The sequence below is a fragment of the Erpetoichthys calabaricus genome, chromosome 9 (genome assembly GCF_900747795.2).
Source record: "Erpetoichthys calabaricus chromosome 9, fErpCal1.3, whole genome shotgun sequence".
NCBI lineage: Eukaryota > Metazoa > Chordata > Cladistia > Polypteriformes > Polypteridae > Erpetoichthys > Erpetoichthys calabaricus.
Genome location: NC_041402.2, coordinates 104,691,485 through 104,715,851, shown reverse-complemented (window position 1 = coordinate 104,715,851; position 24,367 = coordinate 104,691,485). Strand labels below are relative to the sequence as shown.

At 36.2% G+C, this 24,367-nt stretch overlaps 1 pseudogene and 1 gene segment (V, D, J or C); both read left to right on the top strand.

The window, feature by feature from the left end:
* Window positions 1-6,075: 6,075 nt before the first annotated feature.
* On the top strand, window positions 6,076-10,544 carry LOC114657606 (uncharacterized protein K02A2.6-like; annotated as a pseudogene).
* A 2,734-nt stretch (window positions 10,545-13,278) lies between these two features.
* Window positions 13,279-14,328, top strand: LOC114657605 (T cell receptor alpha variable 12-3-like). The segment is given in 2 exon segments: window positions 13,279-13,375; window positions 13,886-14,328. Coding segments are annotated over 2 exon segments (483 nt in total).
* Window positions 14,329-24,367: the final 10,039 nt, after the last annotated feature.

Here is a 24,367-nt window from a genome sequence, read left to right as displayed (position 1 = left end):
TGCAACTTTTGAACCACCTAATGTAAGATACGTGACTGTTTCTTTTGAACCCTCAGTGTGCTACTATGTTTCTATAGTCACCTACTCCAGTGCATCTTGTCATTATTGGAATAATTTCCCCACCTGTTTTTCCCTGTCCTGTTGAGTCTCTTTACTTTTCTGCTCAGCCTGTTCCAGTTCCTACCTTTGCTGCTCAACCTGGGCCTCCATTTCCTCCCTTCACTTCTCAGTCTGTACCTTCTACATCCCCGGGGAGCACTATTTGCCTGTTAATGTATTCCTAGGAAGGGACATCCCAAAGAGGGGGCACTTTCACTGCCCACCAGAGTGCCAAGAGTGTCTTGCCACCATACCAGAATGCCAGTAGGCTGCCACCATCCTGACAGAGTGCCAGGAGGCTGTCATCACCCCACCAGAATGCCTGGAAGCTATTGCCACACCACCAGAGAAAACCGGCATCCAAGAAGCAATTGTCTTCTTGCAAATTAATCCACACCATGAAATTAACTTTTGTTTTATGGACTTTTTTGTTTGTTTTCCAGTGTCTTGAAGCTTCTGCAAGAGAGGCATTTCTGAGCCCATTAAGTGTGCAGGTTTATGATAGGCTATGGATGGGATCTGCAGAGAATGACTGTGTATCTGAGATTTTTTCATCAAACTGATGCATCTGCACATATGATATTCCCTTCAATGAAGAATGCACAGATTTTATGAACGATGATAAGGCTACTATGCTACAGATGACCACAACCAGATGAAGCTCCTTCTGCTAATATGCTCTAGTGTTTGAATGTTTTGAAACAATCATGTTTTAGATAAAAATAAATATTTTTTCATCAAGGTAAAATTAAATTGATTTAATGATACAGCTAGGTTCAAAAATAGCCAAAACAAAACAGTTTTCTCAGTAAACATGTCAATCTATAGGTGTTCTGAAAAAAAAGTTACTCAATACTACAGCCTGTCAAAAAACTGAAGATTTTATGAAAACATGTCCACTACTGTCTTAAATGAAAAATGCAAACTGCATATAACCAAGAAAGAAAGACCCAAATGCGCAAAAGCCTACTTAAGTACATCAGAGACAAAAATGTGCCTTACAGGACTGATAGGACATACTGGTGTACCCAATGTGTTTTTTACAACAGGGCTAGGCAGCAGGTGGCAAACCTGGATTTGAATCAGAGAGCTAAACATGACTGCAAGGGATAGCATGTTTGCTGCTGTGTGCTTCTGCTTCCTGTCTCTGTTGAAACAATGGTATCTGCTCAACAGGTGCTGTAATGTAAACAAATGAGAGATTCAAAACATAAGATGAAACTACCTATAAATTACCACTACAGGGGTGGAGGAAGTAAAAGGGGTAGCAAGAAGATTTTACTTGGGGCCCCAGCTTTGCTAGGGACAACACTGCTTTTCTACAAAGGAACAGGAAAGGATACTTGAGAAAGTTAAGGGAATTGACATGCTAAGGGGTGCAAGGTGAAAGAATTCTATCTTTTGGACAGGGAATTTAAGGTTGGAAAGAGGAGAAAAATCTTATTAGTTTGGAATAGAATCTTTCTCCATGCCAGGACCAGCTCAAATGAAAGAATATTACTCATTAAGAGAGAGATCAATTTAAACAAGACATATGAAACAAAGGTGAAGAATAAGGTAAGAAAAGGCACATATATAGAAAACTCACAGATTTCTGATATATGTGCGACAAAAAGCATCACCATTTATAGCTACTGCCCTAGTTAAGGGTTTGCATATACCTGATACTTTTAAGGATGTATTTCATACTACGGTTTCCTGCTCTTTCAAATATAAATAAATATGTTGATAAACTTCGAATTAGTTTAATTGTAACTTGGATGCTGTTAGATTAGTTAGAAAGTTATAATTTAAACAACAGAAATAAGACAACAACAACAACAACATTTATTTATATAGCACATTTTCATACAAACAATGTAGCTCAAAGTGCTTTACATGATGAAGAAAGAGAAAAAAGACAAAATAAATAAGTAAAATTAGGGAACACTAACTAACATAGAATAAAATTAAGGTCCGATGGCCAGGGAGGACAGAAAAAACAAAAAAAAAAACTCCAGACGGCTGGAGAAAAAAAAAAATCTCCTTCCAGGCCACGAGACTACCCAGCCCTCTCTAGGCATTCTACCTAACATAAATGACCTCAATCAGTCCTCATTGTATTCAGGGTTCTCATGGAAGAATTTGATGATGATGGTGATGTGGACTTCTGGCCTTTAATCCAGGGACATCACAGTGCTTTGATTAGGTGGTGGTGGCATAGATCGCCACCACAGAAAACCAGAAAAAGAACAGAAGAGAATGTAGGGGTTAGTACGGATTTTGGAGCCACCATGAATAATAATGATAATTAATTGAATATACAGAGCATCAGGATTTAACTAAGATAAAGCTATGAGAAAGCCATGTTAAAGTAATGTGTTTTCAGCAGTGTTTTAAAGTGCTCCCTGTATTAGCCTGGCGAATTCCTATTGTCAAGCTATCCCAGATTTTAGGTGCATAACAGCAGAAGGCCACCTCACCACTTCTTTTAAGTTTAGCTCTTGGAATTCTAAGTAGACACTAATTTGAAGATCTAAGGTTATGATTTGGAGTGTAAGGTTTAAGACATTCTGAAATATAAGATGGAGCGAGATTATTTAAGTCTTTGTAAACCATAAGCAGTATTTTAAAGTCAATTCTAAATGACACAGGTAACCAGTGTAGTGACATCAAAACTGGGGTGATGTGCTCAGATTTTCGTTTCCGAGTTAAGATTCTAGTAGTTGCATTCTGCACTAGTTGCAATCGATTGATGTCTTTTTTGGGTAGTCCTGAGAGGAGTGCGTTACAGTAATCTAGCCGACTGAAAACAAAAGCGTGAACTAATTTTTCAGCATCTTGCAATGTTATAAGAGGTCTAACTTTTGCTATATTTCTTAAGTGAAAAAATGCTGTCCTAGTAATCTGATTAATATGTGATTTAAAACTCAGGTCAGGGTCAATAGTTACCTCTAAATTCTTTACCTCTGTCTTGCCTTTAAATCCTAATGCATCAAGCTTATTTCTAATAGCCTCATTATATCCATTATTGCCAATCACTAAAATTTCTGTTTTCTCTTTATTTAGTTTGAGAAAATTACTACTCATCCATTCGGAAACACAAGTGAGACATTGTGTCAGTGAATCAAGAGTGTCAGGGTCAACAGGTGCTATTGATAAATACAGCTGTGTGTCATCGGCATAGCTGTGGTAGCTCACGTTATGCCCCCGATATAATCTGACCTAATGGAAGCATATCAATCGAAAAGAGCAGCGGACTCAGGATAGAGCCTTGTGGAACACCATATTGAATATCATGGGTCTTTGAAGTATAATTACCACAACTAACAAAGAATTTTCTACCTGCCAGGTAGGATTCAAACCAATTTAAGACACTGCCAGAGAGGCCCACCCATTGACTAAGGCGATTTCTAAGAATATTGTGATCAATGGTATCAAATGCGGCACTCAGATCTAAGAAGATGAGAACAGATAAATGGCCTCTGTGTGCATTTACCCACAAGTCATTTACTACTTTAACGAGTACAGTTTCTGCACTGTGATTGGTTCGGAAACCCAACTGAAACTTATCAAGAATGGCATGTTTATTGAGTTGATCATTAAGCTGCATAATGACTGCCTTCTCTAGAATTTTACTTAACAAAGGCAGGTTAGAAATAGGTCTAAAACTTTCAAAAGCAAAGGAGTCAAGATTATTTTTCTTCAGCAGGGGTTTAACTACAGCAGTCTTAAGACAGTCTGTGAAGATCCCCATATCTAATGACGAGTTTACTATGTCAAGAATACTATCAATTAGCACGCCTGATACTTCTTTGAAAAAATGTATTGGTATTGGGTCAGAGACACAGGTGGAGGGTCTCAGTTGAGAAATTATTTTATATAAATCAGGTAAATCTATCCTGGTGAAAGAAGTTGTTAATTTGTTAATAATACAGTATTGGGGTTTAACAGGATCAGTATTTGGGAGATGTACTATATTATTTCTAATATCATTAATTTTTTGATTAAAAAAAACAGCAAAAACCTCACAAGTTTCACTGGAAGTATTTTGGAGGCATTCCATTGAGTGACCTGGGTTTAGCAGATGATCAGTTGTAGAGAATAAGACTCTGGGATTACTAACATTGCTATTTATAATTCTAGAGAAATAACACCGCCTGTCAAGATGGATTATGTTGTTGTATTCTACTATTTTAACCTTCAATATCTCATACTGGATAATCAGTTTAGTTTTTCTCCATTTACGCTCAGCTCTCCGGCATGTTCTCTTTGGATCAGACACTCTTTGAATCTTCCATGGTATAACAGTGCTAGAAGATTTTTTAACTATCTTTTCAGGTGTGACTATGTCAGCAGCAGCTCTCACCTTATTATTAAAATTTTCCACCTTTCTACTGTATTTACATTATTCTCACTATTGTAGTAAGCACTACAAATGGACTAGTTGCTTAGAATGTTTGTACATTTTGAAGCTGCTGATGAATCAAAGAAGCATTTTTTAACAATATGCTTCTCTTGAATATTTTATATCATTATTTCTATATTAAATAGTAAGAGAAATGGTCTGATAGACCAATATGAATGATCTGCTTCACATCAACTTTTAGTCCTTTTGTAATTACTAACTCTAACGTATGACCTGCTTTGTGTGTAGGCTGACTAATGTGCTGGTTCAAATCAAAAGAGTCCAGGAGGTTAATGAATTCTTTTACTTTCAAGTCACACTGATTATCAATATGAAAGTTAAAGTCACCGACTATTAGGAATGTGTCATACTTCGTAATTACAATTGACACCAAGTCTGAGAATTCCTTAAAGAAAGGCGCATTGTATTTAGGAGGTCTATACACAGATAATACTAGAAACTGAGAAACTCCATGAATAACAACAGCAAAATACTCAAAGGACTTGAATTTGCCAAAGCCGACAATTTTTACACTTTAACCGGCTCAAGTAATGTTTGCTAAACCGCCGCCTTTCTTACCTTGGTGATCCGCATGAGCAAAGCTATAATTCGGAGTCGCAGATTCGATTAAAACAAGACAAACCATATTAAGAAAGTGACTAACAAAATATTAAGGTCACTGTGAATGTACGGAATGGCATTATTAGGCCACGTTGAGGAGTTTGACATTTCAAATCCAGTCTCATGAGATTTGTATGCAGAGAGACTGAACTTTTTTCCAGAAGCTAACAAAGTAACAGACGCTGACCAGAAGTGTGCAGTGCTGCTGAGTGTGATTGGAAATAAAATGTTTGAAATTGTTAGGTTGTGTTGTGTCCTGGCGCGATGAGCTCCATTATTGTTTGTTATATTTTGTGTAATATTATGTGTGTGTTTCTTTAATTTATTTTACTCTGGCAGCGCCTTGGACAGTGATGCAGGTCTTGTGTGACCCCGCCCCTAACACGATTGATTCGTTGGATGATCACTGACGAGCTAGTTGGGGCGGGGTTGAGGCAGGATTTAAGATGGCCGCTGCTGTTTGTTGGGTGTGCTCGCTTGGGGAAAATGTGTCCTGAACTGCTGCGAAGAGACTAAACGTTTGGACTTTTTGTAAAGTGGTTTTGCTGCTGGCTGCAAGGGCAACGTCGACCAGACCTGAAGAGAATGGACTACAGCGCGGTGGTCCAAGTCCAGAGGGAAAAGTGGCGTCGGCGGCAGGGGCAGCGGCTACGGGATATTTGTCCCTTTTTCTCTTTGTGTGTTCAGGTACCTGATCGAGGTGAGTGAATGAGAACCCAGAGGCTGATCGGGTGATGCCGAGAGGGATCGGGATTGGAATCAGGCTGACGGAACGAATGGCAAGTGGACCAGAATGGAGAGAGAGAGCGACTCAGGACCCACAATCCCCAGTCAGCATAAAGGGAAGTGGCTAATAGCTAGTTGAGAGTGTGTGCATTGGCCTTGTGGCTGAGGAGGGGGAAAAGAGGGTCTGAGGGTTGTTTGGCTCTTTGCCGTAGGGTGCGTAATGCGACGGAGGAGAGACGGCGATGGCGGTGTGGAGCAGCAACAGTGATCGGCTGGTTGGAAGGAAGGACACCATTAGTGGATTGCTGCAACTGGACACCAATGTGGAATGTAGGGAATGTGTTCAGCATTGGAGAATCAGGACTTGTGAGACCTGGGAACTGAGCACTTGAGCAGAGGCTTTGGTATTTGATTATTTATTTTGGTTTAAGTGAGAGCAAAGAGGCCCAAGAACTGTTTGTTTGTTTAGTTATTTATTTCTTAATGTTTGAGTATTGGGTTATTGTTTGGAGTTTAGTTATTCATTTTTTTGCCCCATTTACGTTGTTTCCCCCACCCCTTAATAGTATTTATAGTGTGTTGTGCTTTCCCGGAGTGATATAACTTGAGTGCTGTGTGAAAAAGAATTGAGTGTTGTGTTTTGCTATTTTGAACTGCTGTGTCCACCACGGGTGTGTTGGGAGGGGGGCCCGGACCAAGGAGGGAGAGAATTGCCATCTGGATAGAAAAACTGTGCATTCAATAAACGTGTATTTGAACTTGCCGCTATGTGTGTGTGTGTGATCCCTCTCTATTTTGTTGTGCTCCAGGAGGTCCCAAGGGGGTCAAACAAACTTAAACGATAAACCAAAATAAATTGCTATTGGGGTCTTTTACCCCGGGCCACCACAGTTGCTCATCTCCCCTGCTAAACCCAGTGACAGGTCATATCAGGAAATTGTAACATTGTTAAAAAATCATTTTGCACCCACTCCTTCAGAAACAGTTCAGCGATTTTCATTTTAATAGGAGGAACCAAAAACCAGATGAAAGTATTGCAGCTTACATTGCAGAACTTCGAAGGCTGTCTGAAAACTACAATTTTGGTAACAGTTTGGATTCCTTGCTGAGAGACAGACTTGTATGCGGGGTCAGAGATGAGGCTCTTCAGAGGCGGCTCCTAACAAAATCAAATTTAACCTTTGCCTTAGCTCAGGAAGAAGCACTTGCATATGAGTCTGCATCAGTACACTCAAAAGAAATACAGGAATCATCTATTAAATTGTGCACATCAGACACCCATCAGATGCAAAATAAAATCCCAAAAGCAAAGTCTTATTTCTTACACTCAGACACTTTGGACCCTGCTCAAGGAAATTGCAATAAGCTGTGGGGGGAATCACACACGTGACGTTTGTCTTTTCAGAGAAGCTGTGTGTCATAAATGTAAGCGCCGTGGGCATCTACAGAGAGTATGTCACCAGGGGGCTTATCCAGTGAAAGGCAAGCCAGCAAGTGCAAGTGCATCTCACAAAGTAGAACAAAGAGGCAGTGCAGCTGCAGAGAGTTTTGAAGATGGACGTGATGCAAGTGTCTATTCTGCAGAAATCATCAACAGTGTGGGAGTTTGTACAACCAGACACAAGACATATACTCTTGTCACATTACAAGGAGCTCCATGCAAGATGGAAGTGGACTCAGGATGTGAGTATTCCTTAATCTCAGAGGAGACCTACCACACATTATGGCCAATGAATGCTCCTCCTATTGTACCCTGTGATATTCAACTTGTGGATTATAATAAACAAAATGTTACCGTGCTGGGTGCCTGCTCAGTCAAAGTACATTATAGGAAGGACAGGGGTTATTTATGCCTTATTATTAAGGGACAAAAGGCCAGTCTACTTGGAGGAGAGTGGTTTAAACCCTTAGGTACTTCAGTTAACAGGACTACACAGCCTTGCCAAAGACCAAACACAGTCAGTCCTGAAAGATTTTAGTTGTGTGTTTGAAGAGGGTTTGGGCAAATTTAAGGGTGCACCAGTTGTTTTCAGTTGGACCCCAAAGTAGCACCCATACATTTAAAACCAAGACCTGTTGCTTTTGCTCACCGCCCAAAAATAGAAATAGAGCTCGACCGTTTAGTGAAGCAGGGTGCACTAGTTTCAGTAACTCATCCCATTTGGGCCACTCCTATTGTTCCTGTATTAAAACCGAATGGTGAGGTTCGAATATGGGCTGACTACAAATCCATAATTAATAAGGTATTACAGGAGCACCCATTCCAGATTCCATCCATTAATCAGATACTTACTACATTAGCAAAAGGAAGACTTTTTGCAAAACTAGACCTGGCACAAGCGTATCGACAATTGCCAGTGGATGATGCAGATGCACAGACCATAATTACTCACAAAGGTGCATTCAGAGTTACTCACCTGCAGTATGGGGTTTGTATTGCTCCTGGGATTTTTCAGAAATTGATGGACAACCTCCTTTCAGGCTTCCCGGGAGTGGTTCCTTATTTTGATGATATTTTAATTGGAGCAGAGACTGTGCAAGCCTTAGCTGAAAAGTTATATTTAGTACTACAACGATTTGCAGATGTAGACTTAAGGCTAAAAAAAAGACAAATGTGTGTTTGGTGTACCAAGTGTAGAGTTCCTAGGGTTCAGAGTTGATGCTGAAGGAATTCATCCAACTACCACAAAAGTTAAAGCAATCCATAAGGCTCCAACACCAAGTAATACACAGGAGCTGCAAGCATTTCTAGGACTGCTAAACTTTTATCATTCATTTTTAAAAGGTAAGGCTACTGTGGCAGAGCCACTTCACAGACTGTTGGATAAAAATGCCATTTGGAAATGGTCCGACACCCATGAGAGAGCTTTCAATGAAGTAAAAAAGTTGCTATCATCAGATAGTATTTTAGTGCATTATGACTTGGAGAAACCACTTAATCTCACCTGTGATGCTTCCCCCTATGGAGTAGGTGCTGTTCTGAGTCACACAGTAAGTGGTGGTCGTGAAGCTCCAATTGCATATTACTTGAGGACTATGACCAATACAGAAAGAAATTATTCACAAATTGATAAAGAAGCACTGGGTGTCATTGCAGGAGTTAAAAAATTTCATGAGTACCTATATAGTAGGAGTTTTACAATCATCACAGACCACAAACCATTATTGGGGCTGTTTAAAGGAAATGGGCTTACACCACAAATAATTTCACCTCGCATGCTCAGGTGGTCATTACTGTTAAATGCGTATGACTATGAACTTCAGTATCGCCCAGGAAAAGAAATTACTAATGCGGATGCATTAAGCCGTTTACCCCTCAGGACCCCAGAATTTGAAATTCCTCCAGTATTGGAAGTTCTTATGCTGGAATCTATCTCCAGACCCCCCTTGCAGGCATCTGATATTGCATGCATGACAACAGTGGATCCAGTGTTAGCCCGTGTACTGAACTGGGTGTGGAAGGGGTGGCCGAAGGAAAAATTAGGGGAGGACGTCAAGCCATTTCAAAGGCATCGGCATGAGCTATCTTCATACAGGGGATGTCTTCTATGGGGAAACAGAGTAATAATTCCACAGAAGGCACAAACCTTAGTGCTCGCTGCTCTACATGAAGGTCATCCTGGTATGGTAAATATGAAGGCTCTTGCCAGAAGCTATGTGTGGTGGCCTAAAATGGATGAACAAATAGAACGATGGGTAGCTAGCTGTACTTCATGTCAAACTACATGGCATGCTCCAGCCAGAACTGTTAGTCAGCCATGGGAGGTAACCAAGAACCCATGGTCTCGACTGCACATTGATTTTGCTGGACCTTATCAAGGACAAACCTTTTTTCTCATTGTTGATTCCTTCTCAAAGTGGTTAGAGGTCAGCCTTGTTTTTGCTGCAACAACAGGTGTGGTCATTCAAATATTGAGAAAATTGTTTGCCACACATGGACTTCCGGATACAATTGTGTCTGATAATGGTGCACAGTTTACTTCGGATGAGTTCCAGGCATTTTTGGGGCGTAATCTCATAAATCATATCAAGACAGCTCCATTTCACCCATCGTCAAACGGCCAAGCTGAACGCATGGTGCAAACTACTAAAGACGCACTTAAAAGAATTGTGGTCGGAAACTGTCATCTTAGACTGTCAAAGTTTCCTGCTGCAACAGCATGTAACTCCTTGTTCCAGTATGGGATACAGTCCAGCAGAACTATTGATGAACAGGAAACTTAAAACATGCTTAGATCATCTCCACCCAGATCTAGCATCAGAGTTGCAAATAAAGAAGGAATCGCAGTCTTGTAAAGTTACACACAGTCCAACAAGGCAGTTTAAAGCAGGGGATAGTGTGTATGCAAGAAATTATGCAACAGGGCCTCGGTGGATGCCAGCAACGGTAGTGAGAGCTATGGGGTCAGTATCTTACAAGGTTAAAACAGATGATGGCCGAATAATTATGAGACACACCAACCAACTTAGAGGGCAAGTAACTAACTCAATGCCTCAGGAGACTGAGAACCACATGGAAAATCATGAGGAGCACAATAACACACAGCCAGCTACAGCCCAACAATCAACTGATGATAATTCCATAACACCCGATCAGATTCAGGAGGAGCCCACTGAAGTTACTCCAAACGAGGACCTGTCAAATTTTGAAATGGAGTGTCCTAAAAGAATAACTCGCCAGCCAGCCTGTCTAAAGGATTATGTTATCTAGGGGGGAGGAATGTGATATATTGCCTTGTATTAGTTCATACCAGTAGATGGTGCTGCTTTGTTTCATGACTAATTCCAATAGGCTTTGTTTCTCTTGATTTACGTTCTTGTTGATTTTGTTGTTTTGGAGCAATTTATAATATAGAGAATTCAGAAAAATAAACCGATTATTTTCCAGGATATTTATCAGAGTGGAACTCACTTCAGTACACAATAGACCCCACAACCAAAGGTTTCTGAATTATTTGATAAATAAAAACAGGAGTTATTTTTTTAAAGAAAGCACTTTCATGGCTTTCAGAATTCTATATTTTGCCATATAAGGATCCGCACCAGATCATTACTGCCAGAAGGGATTCTACTCTGTTCTTAACCTGAAATTTTTCCAGGGGCGCTGTACAATAGTTGACTCTGTGCTCTGACCCCAAGGGGTATGTGATAACTGCATTTTTTGGTGCTTGTACAATGATAATAAAATTGAATAATTAACTTCATTATTATTAAACCCAGACTTTAAAGATACCAGCAAAAACTAACACTTGCAAATATTCTTTCTTTCTTTGAAACAAGAGTTGACCATCTTAACGCAGTTTTTGTTTTCTATCTCTTTATCTTTAATAGGAAACTGCAGACTTGACTTACTCAAATGCTTTGTGCAGTGTGTTCTTTACTATGTATTGTTATTATAAAGTATTAGAATATATTTAACCATCAAATCAAATCTGTTACTTTTATACAATATGTAAAAATGTCTGTAGTGATACAGTTGATAAACTATATTTCCCATTTTGGGCAATACAATTTGAACTGAAATGAATATCCTAAAATATCTTCTTCAAACATTGTGCCTTTTACTAACAGTTCAATTACAGTATCTCTAATTAAATTTCAGTCTGTTTATAAATTATTAGTGAAAGCAGTTTCTGAAACATTTATTGATAGTTTCAATAATCTTGATCACAGATATTTTGATATTGATCTTTTAAAGTGTTCTGCAATATTATTGTTCAATTACTGACCAGGTTGAGCTAATCTGTAATACATTAATTGAATAAATATTATTAGTGCTTAGTTACTTGAAATGATTTAATAAGTTCTTTAATGGAGAAAAAAGATAGCAGAGTGAATCACCTAATGTAGCAGTTTTTGGTTGCAGACAACCTCAGATCTAAATTTATATATCTTTTAAAATGTAGCATATTTAAGAAAATTGTGCTTATATAATTGCAAATGGCAAACTGTGTTTGCTTAGCAGGAAGCTCTGTTCCTAAAGCATGGAACTTCAAACAAAACATCCTGCTAGCATTTCAATTGTAAGATAAGCAACTGCATTATGGAAAAGTGCAGTATAAAATAAGTTATTTGAATTCACAAGTATAAATCACACCAGTAGTGTAATGTACAATGAAAAATAACGAAAGAGAAAACCATTATCTCAAATTTAATCTTAACCTCTTTCAAAAAGCACCTGATTTAAAAAAAGCTAAGCATAATTTTACACTTGCGCCCTGATTAGATAATGCCACAGTGAGTCTACATTTTTGCAAAATATGTGGCATTTTAACAGTGTTATTATTCACTAAATCTGCTAAAAACAGCACTGATAATGTTTCTTAAGTTGACAGACCATAAACCAATTGGGTACCAGATGACAATCAGTGGAGAATTTTTCTCCTTCTTTTTGTGACCACATTTCGTTTTACTCTGGTTTCCCAACGGTGTGCATCTTAGGTTAGTTCATTTTTGAAATAAACTGGTTCTGTTTCTTTTTATTACAGACATTATATTATTTTTAGCAGAGATTTTTGTAAAATGACCAGGTATATATAAAAATACTATACAAGGCAGAGTCTTTAGCTATAAAACAATTAATTTCTGACCTGCAATGAATTTTATTTCTTTTTCTTTTCTCCTATACGTCATGTGGTGATACTAGTTAACACCATAGTTTTGTCAGATTATTTTCCTTAATATTGTAATATTACCAATGCGTGATGGTGTAGTATTATCATTTTTTAAAATGTATTTAATTTTTTAAATTATCCTTGCATTCTGAATATCTGAATGTTCTTTAGGGGCTTTTTGGAGTGCACAAGGAGGGAATATCTGCCCTACATGATTAGCGGAAACAGAATATGTTTAGATTTAAATTTTCTTTTTCTCTTGTCTGTTTTTAGCTGGTTTTGGCTTAATGTACATACCATTCCCGTTAATGAATAATGTTTTGGTATATTAAGAAATAATAATAATAAAGTATATATAGTAATTTACTTTGATTTGTTATTCCATGGTGTTTTTATGTTTTGTTGTTTGCTACGTTGTGTTTTAAGTATTTTGTAATAGCTTGAAACTGTAAGTGGAAGATCAATATATAAAAATAAATTACTAAACTGAATACAGGTGGAGCTTGCCTCGCCTTCACGGTTGCTTCATGTCTAGTTCTAACTGTTGTTGGAATATGCTCCACTTTCCCAACTCACACCGCCTATATTAGTTAAAATAAAGCCAGTTTACAGACACTACTTAATAAACACCCCAAACCATTTCACATTTAGAATTATGAAGCAAAACTGAAATAAAAACAATGGAACAAACAATATCGCCGCACTGAATCTTTACCTTTTTGTATGACAAAAAAAAAGTGTCTACAAACCCGTGCGTCACACACGTCCCTGGTGCTAAAAACAAATCAGAAAACAATGTGAGGCAGCGCCTGTTGCAAAGTCGCAGTTATTGCTGACAGCTGAGTACAGGAGACGGCAGTGATGACTAAAAGAAAGAATACGGAAAGCCGTCCATTAAACGTAACTCTAATATGGATGACACTTGCAGGTAAGAAATTATCTTCAAAGGAACAAATATAGGAAAGGTGACACATACTTTAGCATTATTAAAATATATATGTTATAGTTAATAAAAATATATTTCAGGGATTTTAGACACATTAGAAAAGCCAAATAAAAACATTTTAAGCAATTTATTAATAAAGTGTGTTATACTCTCATAAACATATACATTCCTTGTATTACTTCAAAAAAGATTGAAGTAAATATTTTGAATACTATTTTAAAATATGCTACTATGCTTCTATATCAAGGCATTTAATTTAAAGGGCTCATTGGCAGTACCATCTCCACCCGTATATTTTGCAGGTTGTTACACTGTTTCATTTGCCACATATTCATGTTCGTTAAACACTTAAATTGTCTAGTTCAAATTTTAAAACTTTGTCCATCCATTACGCATATTAAATATATAATTTTAGTTCTTCTTGTTATTATTATTATTATTATTATTATTATTATTATTATTATTATTATTATTATTATTATCACTTTTCAGGACTGTGTTCTGGTGACTTCGTGTCACAGATTCCACATGTTCAAACGGCTGAAGAAGGACAGTACGTTACGCTAAACTGCACATACAACACCTCAAGCACTAATGCTGTTTATCTGCAGTGGTACCAGCACTATCCCACCACAGCCCCACGCTACCTTCTTCAGAGATATTCGACAGGTGGTGGAGATGAACTCGGCGTAAAAGACGGCAGATTTTCTGCTGACCTGAACCATTCCGAGCGGCTTACACAGTTAAAATTGCGAGAAGTAAAACTGTCTGACTCTGCCGTGTACTACTGTGGTCTGAGCACCACAGTGCATCAGGGCTGTTACTTGGCGTGCACAAAACATAGAATAGAACTAAAGCTGTACGTTTTGCATAAACAATTGCAATTTAATAAGCAGAAACACTTTTAAGTGAACAATATAAAGTGCCTTGTAAAAGAATTCATACCGTATCAAATTCTATAAATTTAATGAATAACATTGGTTCTATGTGATATTTTTTATTTAACTCAGTTATGAGGATGTGGAGGCCGAATTAAACCACCTAGATTACTGTCTAGAATAAAGTCATCCTTCAAAAACAAGAAAGTGACAGAGAGACAAACATGTGAAGTAAGCTAACTGTAGGTTAGTTCACAGTCATTAGGACAACAAAGAAGTGACAACAAAACAAGAGGACATTTTTTAAATCAAATAATTAATTAAGCTTAAATTAATATTTTGATTGCCTATATTTTTCTTCAAGATTCTTCAGGGATGTTATACATTCTGAAAACTGTTGAACAGATGGCTTGATAATTTAAACTATTTTATTTGTTTCATAGCATAGCATTCTTAAACTTACTTTATCCAATTCCAGATAACAGAGGCCAGGCTAGAAGCACTGGACACTATAGGCAGGAAACAGCCCAGGAGAGAACATAAAAAAATTTGAAGGACCCACTTAAAGGCACACACACACGCACACACACACATACACACACACACACACACACACACACACACACACACACACGCACACACACACTCATACGCAGAGTGTCAATTTTGGATCACCAATAGAAGAAATAGAGGAAAATAGTATATGAAAATTAAATACCTTGATATTTTAATCACCAGGAAACAAAGCATTTTTCATTCAATATCAGCTATTTCAATGCATCCTTTTATAAATGTAGCAATCTTTTAGTTTTTACATCTATTTTCATATTTTATTTATCAACATTGTTAACTAATAGATAGATAGATAGATAGATAGATAGATAGATAGATAGATAGATAGATAGATAGATAGATAGATAGATAGATACTTTATTAATCCCAGGGGGAAATTCACATTAATAATAATTAAAACAGTAATGTGAAACTAAAAAATGAGACTTTTCTGTGTGTTTTCTGCATTTGAACCTAAATTTTATTTCTTGAAAGTCAAGAAAAAAGTAATATAATTTATATTTTAATCAAGTAATTACATTTATTGTAAATATCTGTATTTAAAGAAGAACAAAGAAAAAATTAAATGATTTTTATTAACAGCACATGATAATACTGCATGGAGTAGGTCAGTGATCTAAAATTCAGTCATGGTCGCCTGGCAGTAGGTTTTAATCCCAACCAACATCTGATTTATTTCGTCCCCTAACCTCAGTTAGTGCAGTTGTTTTTTCCAGTTTAAAAGTTTTCATGTAAATCCAGAAATTACAAAATTGGATTAGTGATATTTTATTGGAATGGAAAAAGCTTATATTTCTGTTACATGGTAATAATATAGTGTTGTTTTATCTTGATTTTATTGATAGATTTTTTATCATCACATGTTTCATTCTGCTTTACCAGGTGTTATGGTAATTTAAGTTGTAATGTATCAGTGGCATTTGCCCCGCTGTGTTCTCTGTCCATTGTTCATTGTGATTATTAGATTATAATTATGGGAGAAAACTGTACAGAAAAGATGGTGAATATATAGTATATATATATACAGTATATATATATATATATATATATATATATATATATATATATATATATATATATATATATATATAGTAGAAAGATATAATAGAGTTAAATATTTTAAAATATTGCATAAATACAAATATTTCCAAATTTCTTATGAATATATATCTAATAATACTGTGTGCTTCTGAATGTTGGTAAACAAATAAAAAAATAAAGACAAAAAAAGACCAGGTGATTATACAGTGAGAGCAATTAAATCTCAATGATTCAGCGATTGTGAAAATGGTTGAAACAAAATTCCGCAGCCACTTAGTCACATTGGAAATCTGGGACTGAACTTGGGAACCACTGAAATTCATGAAAGACTTTTTTGATGTAGCTATGGAAGTGCAAAACTGAAGAAACAATCAATCCTAAAGGTGACATTTTTGAATTAAGTATGTAATTATAAAATTGTAAATAAACAAAAAAGATAGATAGATAGATAGATAGATAGATAGATAGATAGATAGATAGATAGATAGATAGATAGATAGATAGATAGATAGATAGATAGATAGATAGATAGATTCTGTCCTCTTGTATGCCATTAAAAGATTAAATAGTTCTAAAAGTGGATGAATTAACTATTTTTATAGATGATGGTACTTTTCTAATGGTACCAGTTGATGGAGACATTTGCTTCTTGTTTATGTTTAATAAGAGCGAGGTATCTGTGAAATATTTACATATAGTCTAGTGCTTAGTCTTTTGTCAGAACTTACATTAATAATAAGGTTTTATTTGACTTTTCCTTCAACCTTCACTTCTTTCTTTTACAGTTAAAGTTTTCTATAGTTTGTCTTCATTTTTTCAACACGTTTGTAATATCTGTCTTTGGAGTAATAAATACTTTTAATACATACATTTATTACTGCAATATCCCAATTTCTTTATCATAATAGTTTTAATAGTATTCATATTCCAATGTTCCTGTAATGTAATTCCTGTAATTCATTTTCCAACATTCCTGTAATGTTGTTCCTATAATTCCTGTAATGTTACTATAAGAGCCAGAAATAAACTGGTTTGCCTTTAACTCTGTACTTCATTCATATATTCTTTTAAAAGTTTGTAATCCATACTCTTGTATCTAGAAAATACCAGCCATTTACATAACAAAAAGATGGTTGTTTCAATTTTGATTTCCTTTCACTGGACTTACTTTAGTTTCTAGTGTCACTGTTTGACTGATCTACTGAATTTTGCTTTATCTTAATAATTTAGGTATACTGTAAGTTCTTCATCCATCTATCACTTACTGTCATTCTACTGTTTGTTGTATTCTGGTAGTTTATGTTTTTTGTCATTTTTTAGCACTTACTTTAAATTGAATCTCTAGTTTAAAGTTTAATAAGATGAAAAATGCTTTATCTTACTTTGAGCTGTGCTTTAAAGTGAAAAAATCCAAATAAAATTTTTAATTTGACTTTGTTACATTTTAACTATAAGCATTTTGACTGTTCTGCTACTGTATTTCTTCTACATTTTGCCGATTCTTGGTATTGTATTACTGTAGTTGTCCAGAGAAGACATGTAGCAATATGTACACATGAAAATAAACTTGAACATGAACAGGATATCATAAACAAATGAAACATAAAACTTAAGATTCCAAAATCCTTGGCTGCACCTTAATGTCCTGCCAATCCTGACCTATTTCAATGCTCGTAATGAACAGACTTAACTTTATAGTAAGCACACCAACACCCCTAATATTATAATTACCCCACAGACTTGCCAGTTAAAGATCTTAAGATTTTTTTAACCATGGATGTGACCTCAACCAAAAACAAGAATATTCATCCCAAGTTTCTGTATGAGGAAGGTTTGTATGAGGGATACTTTAACCTCTTTTACTGACAGGTTTCAGGTAGTTAACAGGCCTTAAGTCTGAAAGACTCATCAAGTAGAAAACATAAAGGGCAAAGCAGAACCTAGTTTTGTATAGCCAGTCTGTATGCAATTTCAAGGAGCTTTTGATTCCCGTGTAATTCAACTTTGAGCTTGTGTGACGACCATTTTGAATGTATTGAGAAAAGTGTCTACTCTGCAAGTTGAAGCAAAGCCAGCCTGGTTTAAATGTGGGCAAGGGGTGCAATGGCTACCTTTTGTTTGATTTTTTTAAATAACAGTTCAGTTTTCGTTTTTTAGTTTAATTGGACAACTCGGGAAAGAAATCGTTCTCTTCAATTTTACTTAATAATAACCTGTGACCAAATAAGTGAACCATCTACGATATGTCATCTGATACTAAATAAAAACTGCATGAACCCACCCAGGTTGAATTTTTTTTGTATTGCATATATTTCATACTATTGGTTATTATGTGAATGTATGTGAATTTCCCCTTGGGATTAATAAAGTATCCATCTATCTATGCAAATAAATATAATTTTTAAATAAAAACTTAAACTCAATGTCCCTGCCTGATTATTAATTACTAGTGTTGCCAAGTGCTATGATTGACATTCCATGTCCAGTCCCCTAAGGGCACAAACTATGCTTTCTATGACTGGAGTGGTGAACTGAGATGAAGCAAAGGAGTGAAACTAAAAGACAGTCCCAGTCAGTGAAGCAGCCTGCTATAGAGGTCCCTAGGGTTGAATATGTGGAGTACAATATGGACAGTGAGACAGGTAGGAGGTAAGAGATAATAGTTATATGGATGGTTTTGACATTTCTTCCTATTCCTCATTTAGAAAAGTGGTATCTTTTGTGTTAGGTACATGTTACAGGTCATTGACAAGAGCATGTCCATCTGGCACCAGAATTTGTCGTTCATCCAAGGGGGTTGCATGCAACTTTATACTAAATCAGAACTGAAAACAGCCTGGATGATGTCCTGACTGTACTTTTTATTTCATCAAATATTTTTCCAAAACCTCTTTCAGACTGTTCCACCACTACAAAATTCACAACTCTGATTTAGTTCAGGAATGAAATATCTCCCAATCAAACCCCTACAGATAGTGTTATCATTGACAAAATGAATGCTGATTTCTCCCAGTAGGATTTCAGAGTCAGTAGATGGTAAAGAATTTATGTTCCTCCTCCCAAGAACCAGTTTCCATTACTAAAGTGTAGTTTGCCTTTAATATGCCCATTTCTTACCTGTATCCAAACTGGCATTGCACTTTCTTCTTTCTCCTATTAAGTGGTAAGCATACAACACCTCACCATTCAAATTTTTCAAGTTGAGTACAAATGAGCTATTTGGGTTTTTCAAGTGTCAGATGCTAACTGGAGAATGCCATCCCTAGACTTGACTACAGCAGTCCCAGGGTCTATTTCAGAAAAAGAGATTAGATAATCTTGGATATCAAAATGAATATCAGTTTGCTTTAGTGCAATTTCACAAAAGCAGCCGGTTCCAGAACATCAGATTTCAAATGGCTCAGGCAATCCTAGTTACTAGATCCTAGATACATAGATTTGGATTATTGTGCATTGACTGCAAAATTTACAAGTCCTTGTGAATCTTGAACTGAACAGTTGATCAACCAAGGACATCAAGTCTGAGAAAGAGAGGGGACAACCTTTGTGACAGCAGAGCAAGACATACTGGTGGCAGTGGATGAAAAGTGCAAAACCAACAAAAGAAGAGCAACATGACAACAACAGTGGCCAAGGAAAAGGAGATGGTGTGTAGTAATATTGTTGAAAGAATGAATGAGTAAAACAGTAAAATCCATATAAATTTTGTGTGGTAAATTTTTTGCATTGTACAAAATGTACTCCTGATGATATTATTTTACACGAAATATTTAATTTCATCAAGAAATCATTATATTCTGCTTTTGCTATATTAATGATATTAAAAAAAAGACTAAGACACATGGCAATAAGTGTTCAGCATATATAAAGTTGCTCTTATCATTGTTATGAGAGATATGGAGCATTCTCCTGCCTACACTGAACCATGCACTGTCCTTTGATTATATCCAAAAGGAAGCAAAGGTTAATTACTGTCATGTACAAATTTGCAACAAAAGCCTTACAGTACCTATTCATTGAATGGTAGCTTAACCTATTCAAACTTGAGGCCCCAGACATTTGGCCTCAACATTTGTACTTATGTGTGTGTCATCTCATATCATTTTGAGAGTAGATAACAGTAGATAGCATTGATACAGTATTTGTATTGAATATTTGATATACATACTTGTGCTTCATTCATAAAAGCCATCAGCCACATCAACTACAATACAATGCTGAAATAATATTACTGTCTTATTTTGTTACAAAACCCAAATTGAAACTGCATTAAAAAGAATATCAGGTATAGGTTTCTACTAAATAGTCTTCAGATGTGTTTATTTAAAGGGATAGGAATTCTGCAGATAGAATGAAGGTGCTCCACCATGGAGTCTATTATCTGTTATAATTATTCAGAAATGCCACAGTTGTTTAAATTCGACTACCCTGTCTTCAATTTTATGGAAATGCTATTAAAGTGGTATCAGGATTGTTCTTCATCTGGTCTTTCTCTTTTGAAATGAAGAGATTTACATATTACTCCCTCTACAGTGTATAACATCACTTAATGATTCAAGGAATCTGGAGGAATTTCAGTGTGTAAAGGGCAAGGGCGCAAGCCTAAGCTGAACACCTGTAATCTCTGATCCCTCAGATGACACTGCATCAAGAACCATCACTCATCAATAGCTGATATAACGACATGGGCAAGGGATTATTTTGGAAAACCTTTGTCAAAAACCAAAATACAGAGTTATATTCACAAATGCCGCTTAAAACTTTCCTGAACTTAAAAGAATCCTCATGTTAATAAAGTCCAGAAGTGACATTTACTTCTCTGGGCTCTGAGGCATCTGGAAACATGAATTATGGTCGGATGAATCAGTACTCCAGGGTCCTCATGTATAACACTGTGCATATAATACTAAACTAAAACATGGAGTATGGACAAAAGTGGAAATGTGTGTACGCACAAAAAAATGCAGATGCACAAAACCGTGCATAAACCAACTTCCATGCACTTCAGGTCCATAAATCCTGATCAGCATGAAATGTAACACACATACACGTGCCTGCTGCCCCACCCTGACTCCTCCTGGAATTTTGCATATTTTAATATGCAAATAAATATAAATTTCACCTTCTGTTCAGTGTTTGGTTAAAATAAACATAATGCCAAAAGCATGTGAAAAAAAGAATTTCAGTGAATGCAAAGCGGAGGCAAGAAAAAACTTATTATTTGTTGGCTTAAGCAGTGGTATAAACAACAAAAGAAAGATGATCGAATGATGCAGAGTGGTGGAGATACTGTTAAGTTCAAGATCAGAAAAACACACAGTGCCCCAAATAAATAACAAATGGTCAGATATCAAAGTTGCCGTGAAAATGCGAATCGTAGCCCACCATCTGAGTGTCATATGAAAGCGTATTAGGGTACAGAGAAAAGAAAAAAAAACAGGGACACAGAGAAGAAAAAAGGTTAAAATGTCAACTTTAATCTCAAAATTTTCACTTTAATCTCGTAGTTTACTTTGTCATTAAAGTAGAATGTCGTAAACTTCATCTTAAAATCAATGTTTACCATATTTTTCGCACCATAAGACGCACTTTTTTTCCCCCAAAACAAGGGTGGAATGTCTGTGCGTCTTATGGAGCAAATATTGCGTCACAGACCATGATGTGAATTACCTGACAAAAGTCGACATCCAGGGGTAGAGGGTGACAAAACTCACTGTTACATTACAGGCATTCCCTCTGTGCTTGGAGGAATGTTAGACTCATTGACTCGACATCTAATCGTTGTGTGTGTGTGAGTTGCGAAATGTAAACAAATGTAAATAAAGGCAATATGGCATCGACATCTCACAAGGAAGTGAAGTGAGTGTAGAAAACAAATGTTTTGCGCATTATCACTGAGTCGGACTTTTGTTGAGAGTGATCAGGAGATCGAACAAGAGAGTGAGGAACTGGCATCAGCTGATTGGGACACCAGCCGATGCCGCCCCAGCTGAGCACATTCGTGCAGCCGATGCACCTATGGTAAGGTTCGTGTGGAAGGAATACCTAGACATTGATCCGTGGGAGCCAAACTGGCTACCGGACTTCACAAGACCGTATGGCTTGCTGTTGGACTTGACAGATTACCAGCCGCTGGACTACTTCAGGCTATTCTTTCCTGAAGCTGCCATTTAAGCTACTGTCAGATGAGACAAACAGGTATGCAGAGCAATTTTTTGAATCGAGGGCTGTGCTTGCATTGCATTCTCGTTTTTCAAACTGGAAACCCACAACAAAACACGAGATGATGGGCTTTGCGGCATTATAAATATAGATGGGACTAGACTGGTGATATAACTTCAGGGAGCATTGGTCCAAACGTGCGTGATGATAGGTACGTGCTCCTGCAAAGTGATTGTGAGCAACTGAGCTTCATAAATTCTGACACTAGCCATGAGGAGTTTTTGGGGTTTCCATAAAACTAGAAGAGTGCTTGAACCTTAAAGTCTCTCCTTATTTGTTAATGACAGTGATGATGTTTCTTAATACCGCTGTTGAATTTACATGGTTGAAATATTATTCTGCTATATTTTATTAAACATATTAGTACACCATTTGGTTCAGAATTATTTTTTTCTTGTTTTCCTCCTCTAAACCTAGGTGCGTCTAATGGTCAGGTGCGTCTTATTGAACAACAAATACGATAATTTATTAGAGTTTCTCAGATCCCATTGTAACTAAAGCAGCATGTTACATGCTTCGTATTCTATGTGTTCTATGTGTGTGAATCACTAAGTGCTTCTTAAAAGGGCTTTCTCTTATAGCACTGATCTCCACACAGAATACATTACATTCATGATAATACAGTTAGTACACCAGAAGAGCTTAGATTTTTTTACTCCTCATTTTACAGCACTGCTCTCCTTTAGGACATTTAATTGTAAACCTTCTTCTCGAACTGTTCATCCATTTAAAAACCTATTTAATCTATTTGAGAATCAAAACAACATTTGAAATAAGACTTGCACAGTAATTTCATGCATAGTCCTTAAAATAACTAAAATAAAACACAGAGCCTTTAGCGCTGTTTGGTTCAGTGTTCAATGTAAAGGTTACAGAGGAGAACGAGTTGAAAGTTACAACCCTAAGCAAAGAAGACCTTACCCAAAAACAGGACTTGTCAAATAATCTAATAACCAACTCCTCTCTTGCATCTTCTGCTCAATCTGTTTTTTAAATGGAAACTATACAGGAAGCCACAGTCATTTGAAAAAGTGCAAGGTACGTCAATGTCAAGCCAGCCTCCTCTAAAAAATACAAACATTTAAATGATATTACTAAATAGCACAGCCTGGGGATTTTAAAGATTGAAATTCTACAAAAACAATGAAATGTAGTTTAGCAATAGGTTTGTTTGCTGTCAAATGTGCAACGTGTGAGGCATTATGAGACATTTGAATAAACCTGCAGCTTTTCTAAAATGCCAAAAAGAAAGTAAAAACTTGAACATAAGAGTACCTATAGTGCTTGAACACATTTTGTTCAGAATACAGTCTCACTCTTGCTAAGTGGTTATTGCTGTTGCACAGGTGGTTATTGTTGTAGGAGGGCTTGAAGGAAAACAAGCAGATGTGAAAAAATATAAATATCTTAGACATAATTCAGTATACAGTATTTGCATTATCCTTCCTGTTGAACCAACTAAGTTCCGATAACAAATTTTCGATAAGATCAAAATTTATAAATATATGGAAAATTCTTAAATATCCAGTAGAAGGATGTATGGAAGAATACACTACATGATATCAGAGCAAGCAGACAAATTACAGTATGCTGAAACAACCTAATTAATTAAAATTTTGGATACACTGTAAAATCTGATGAGTTAAGAAAACTCAAATGGGTTGAGAAAACTGATTGCCTTAAACTATTTAAGTTTAATGATTCAATCATTTGAGCCGCACTAATTTTGGAACTGTGTATGAACAACAAGTGTTTATACTTATAAAAACTTAAGTAAAATGAACTTTACTAACTATATTTATTGAGTTGAACTTATAATTATTGAAAGTATGGACTTACTAAAATTAAGTTATTGTGATGAATGAAAATGATGTTGGAATCAGTTAAATGTACTATTTTACACAAATCCAACAATTTAAGTTGAACTAACTCACTTCTTTCTATTCAGATAAAATATTACACCAACGTTGTAATAACATTATATTGAATAGTTGCTACTCACTTCAATTAAGGAAACTGATTGCCTTAAATCATTTAAATTGCATTAACTCAATACAAATACTCAACAGAATAACCAGATAGATACAAACAATTTATTAACACACCAATTACATTTTGTACCAAATGACATGCTAAATTTGCATTAAATACATAAATCAATATGAATCACATAGTTTTCTCAAAACAAGCTGATTTATATTAAAGCATGTTATATTTGCTTAAAGCACCGACATTTTGCTAGATACAGTATCTTGAAAAT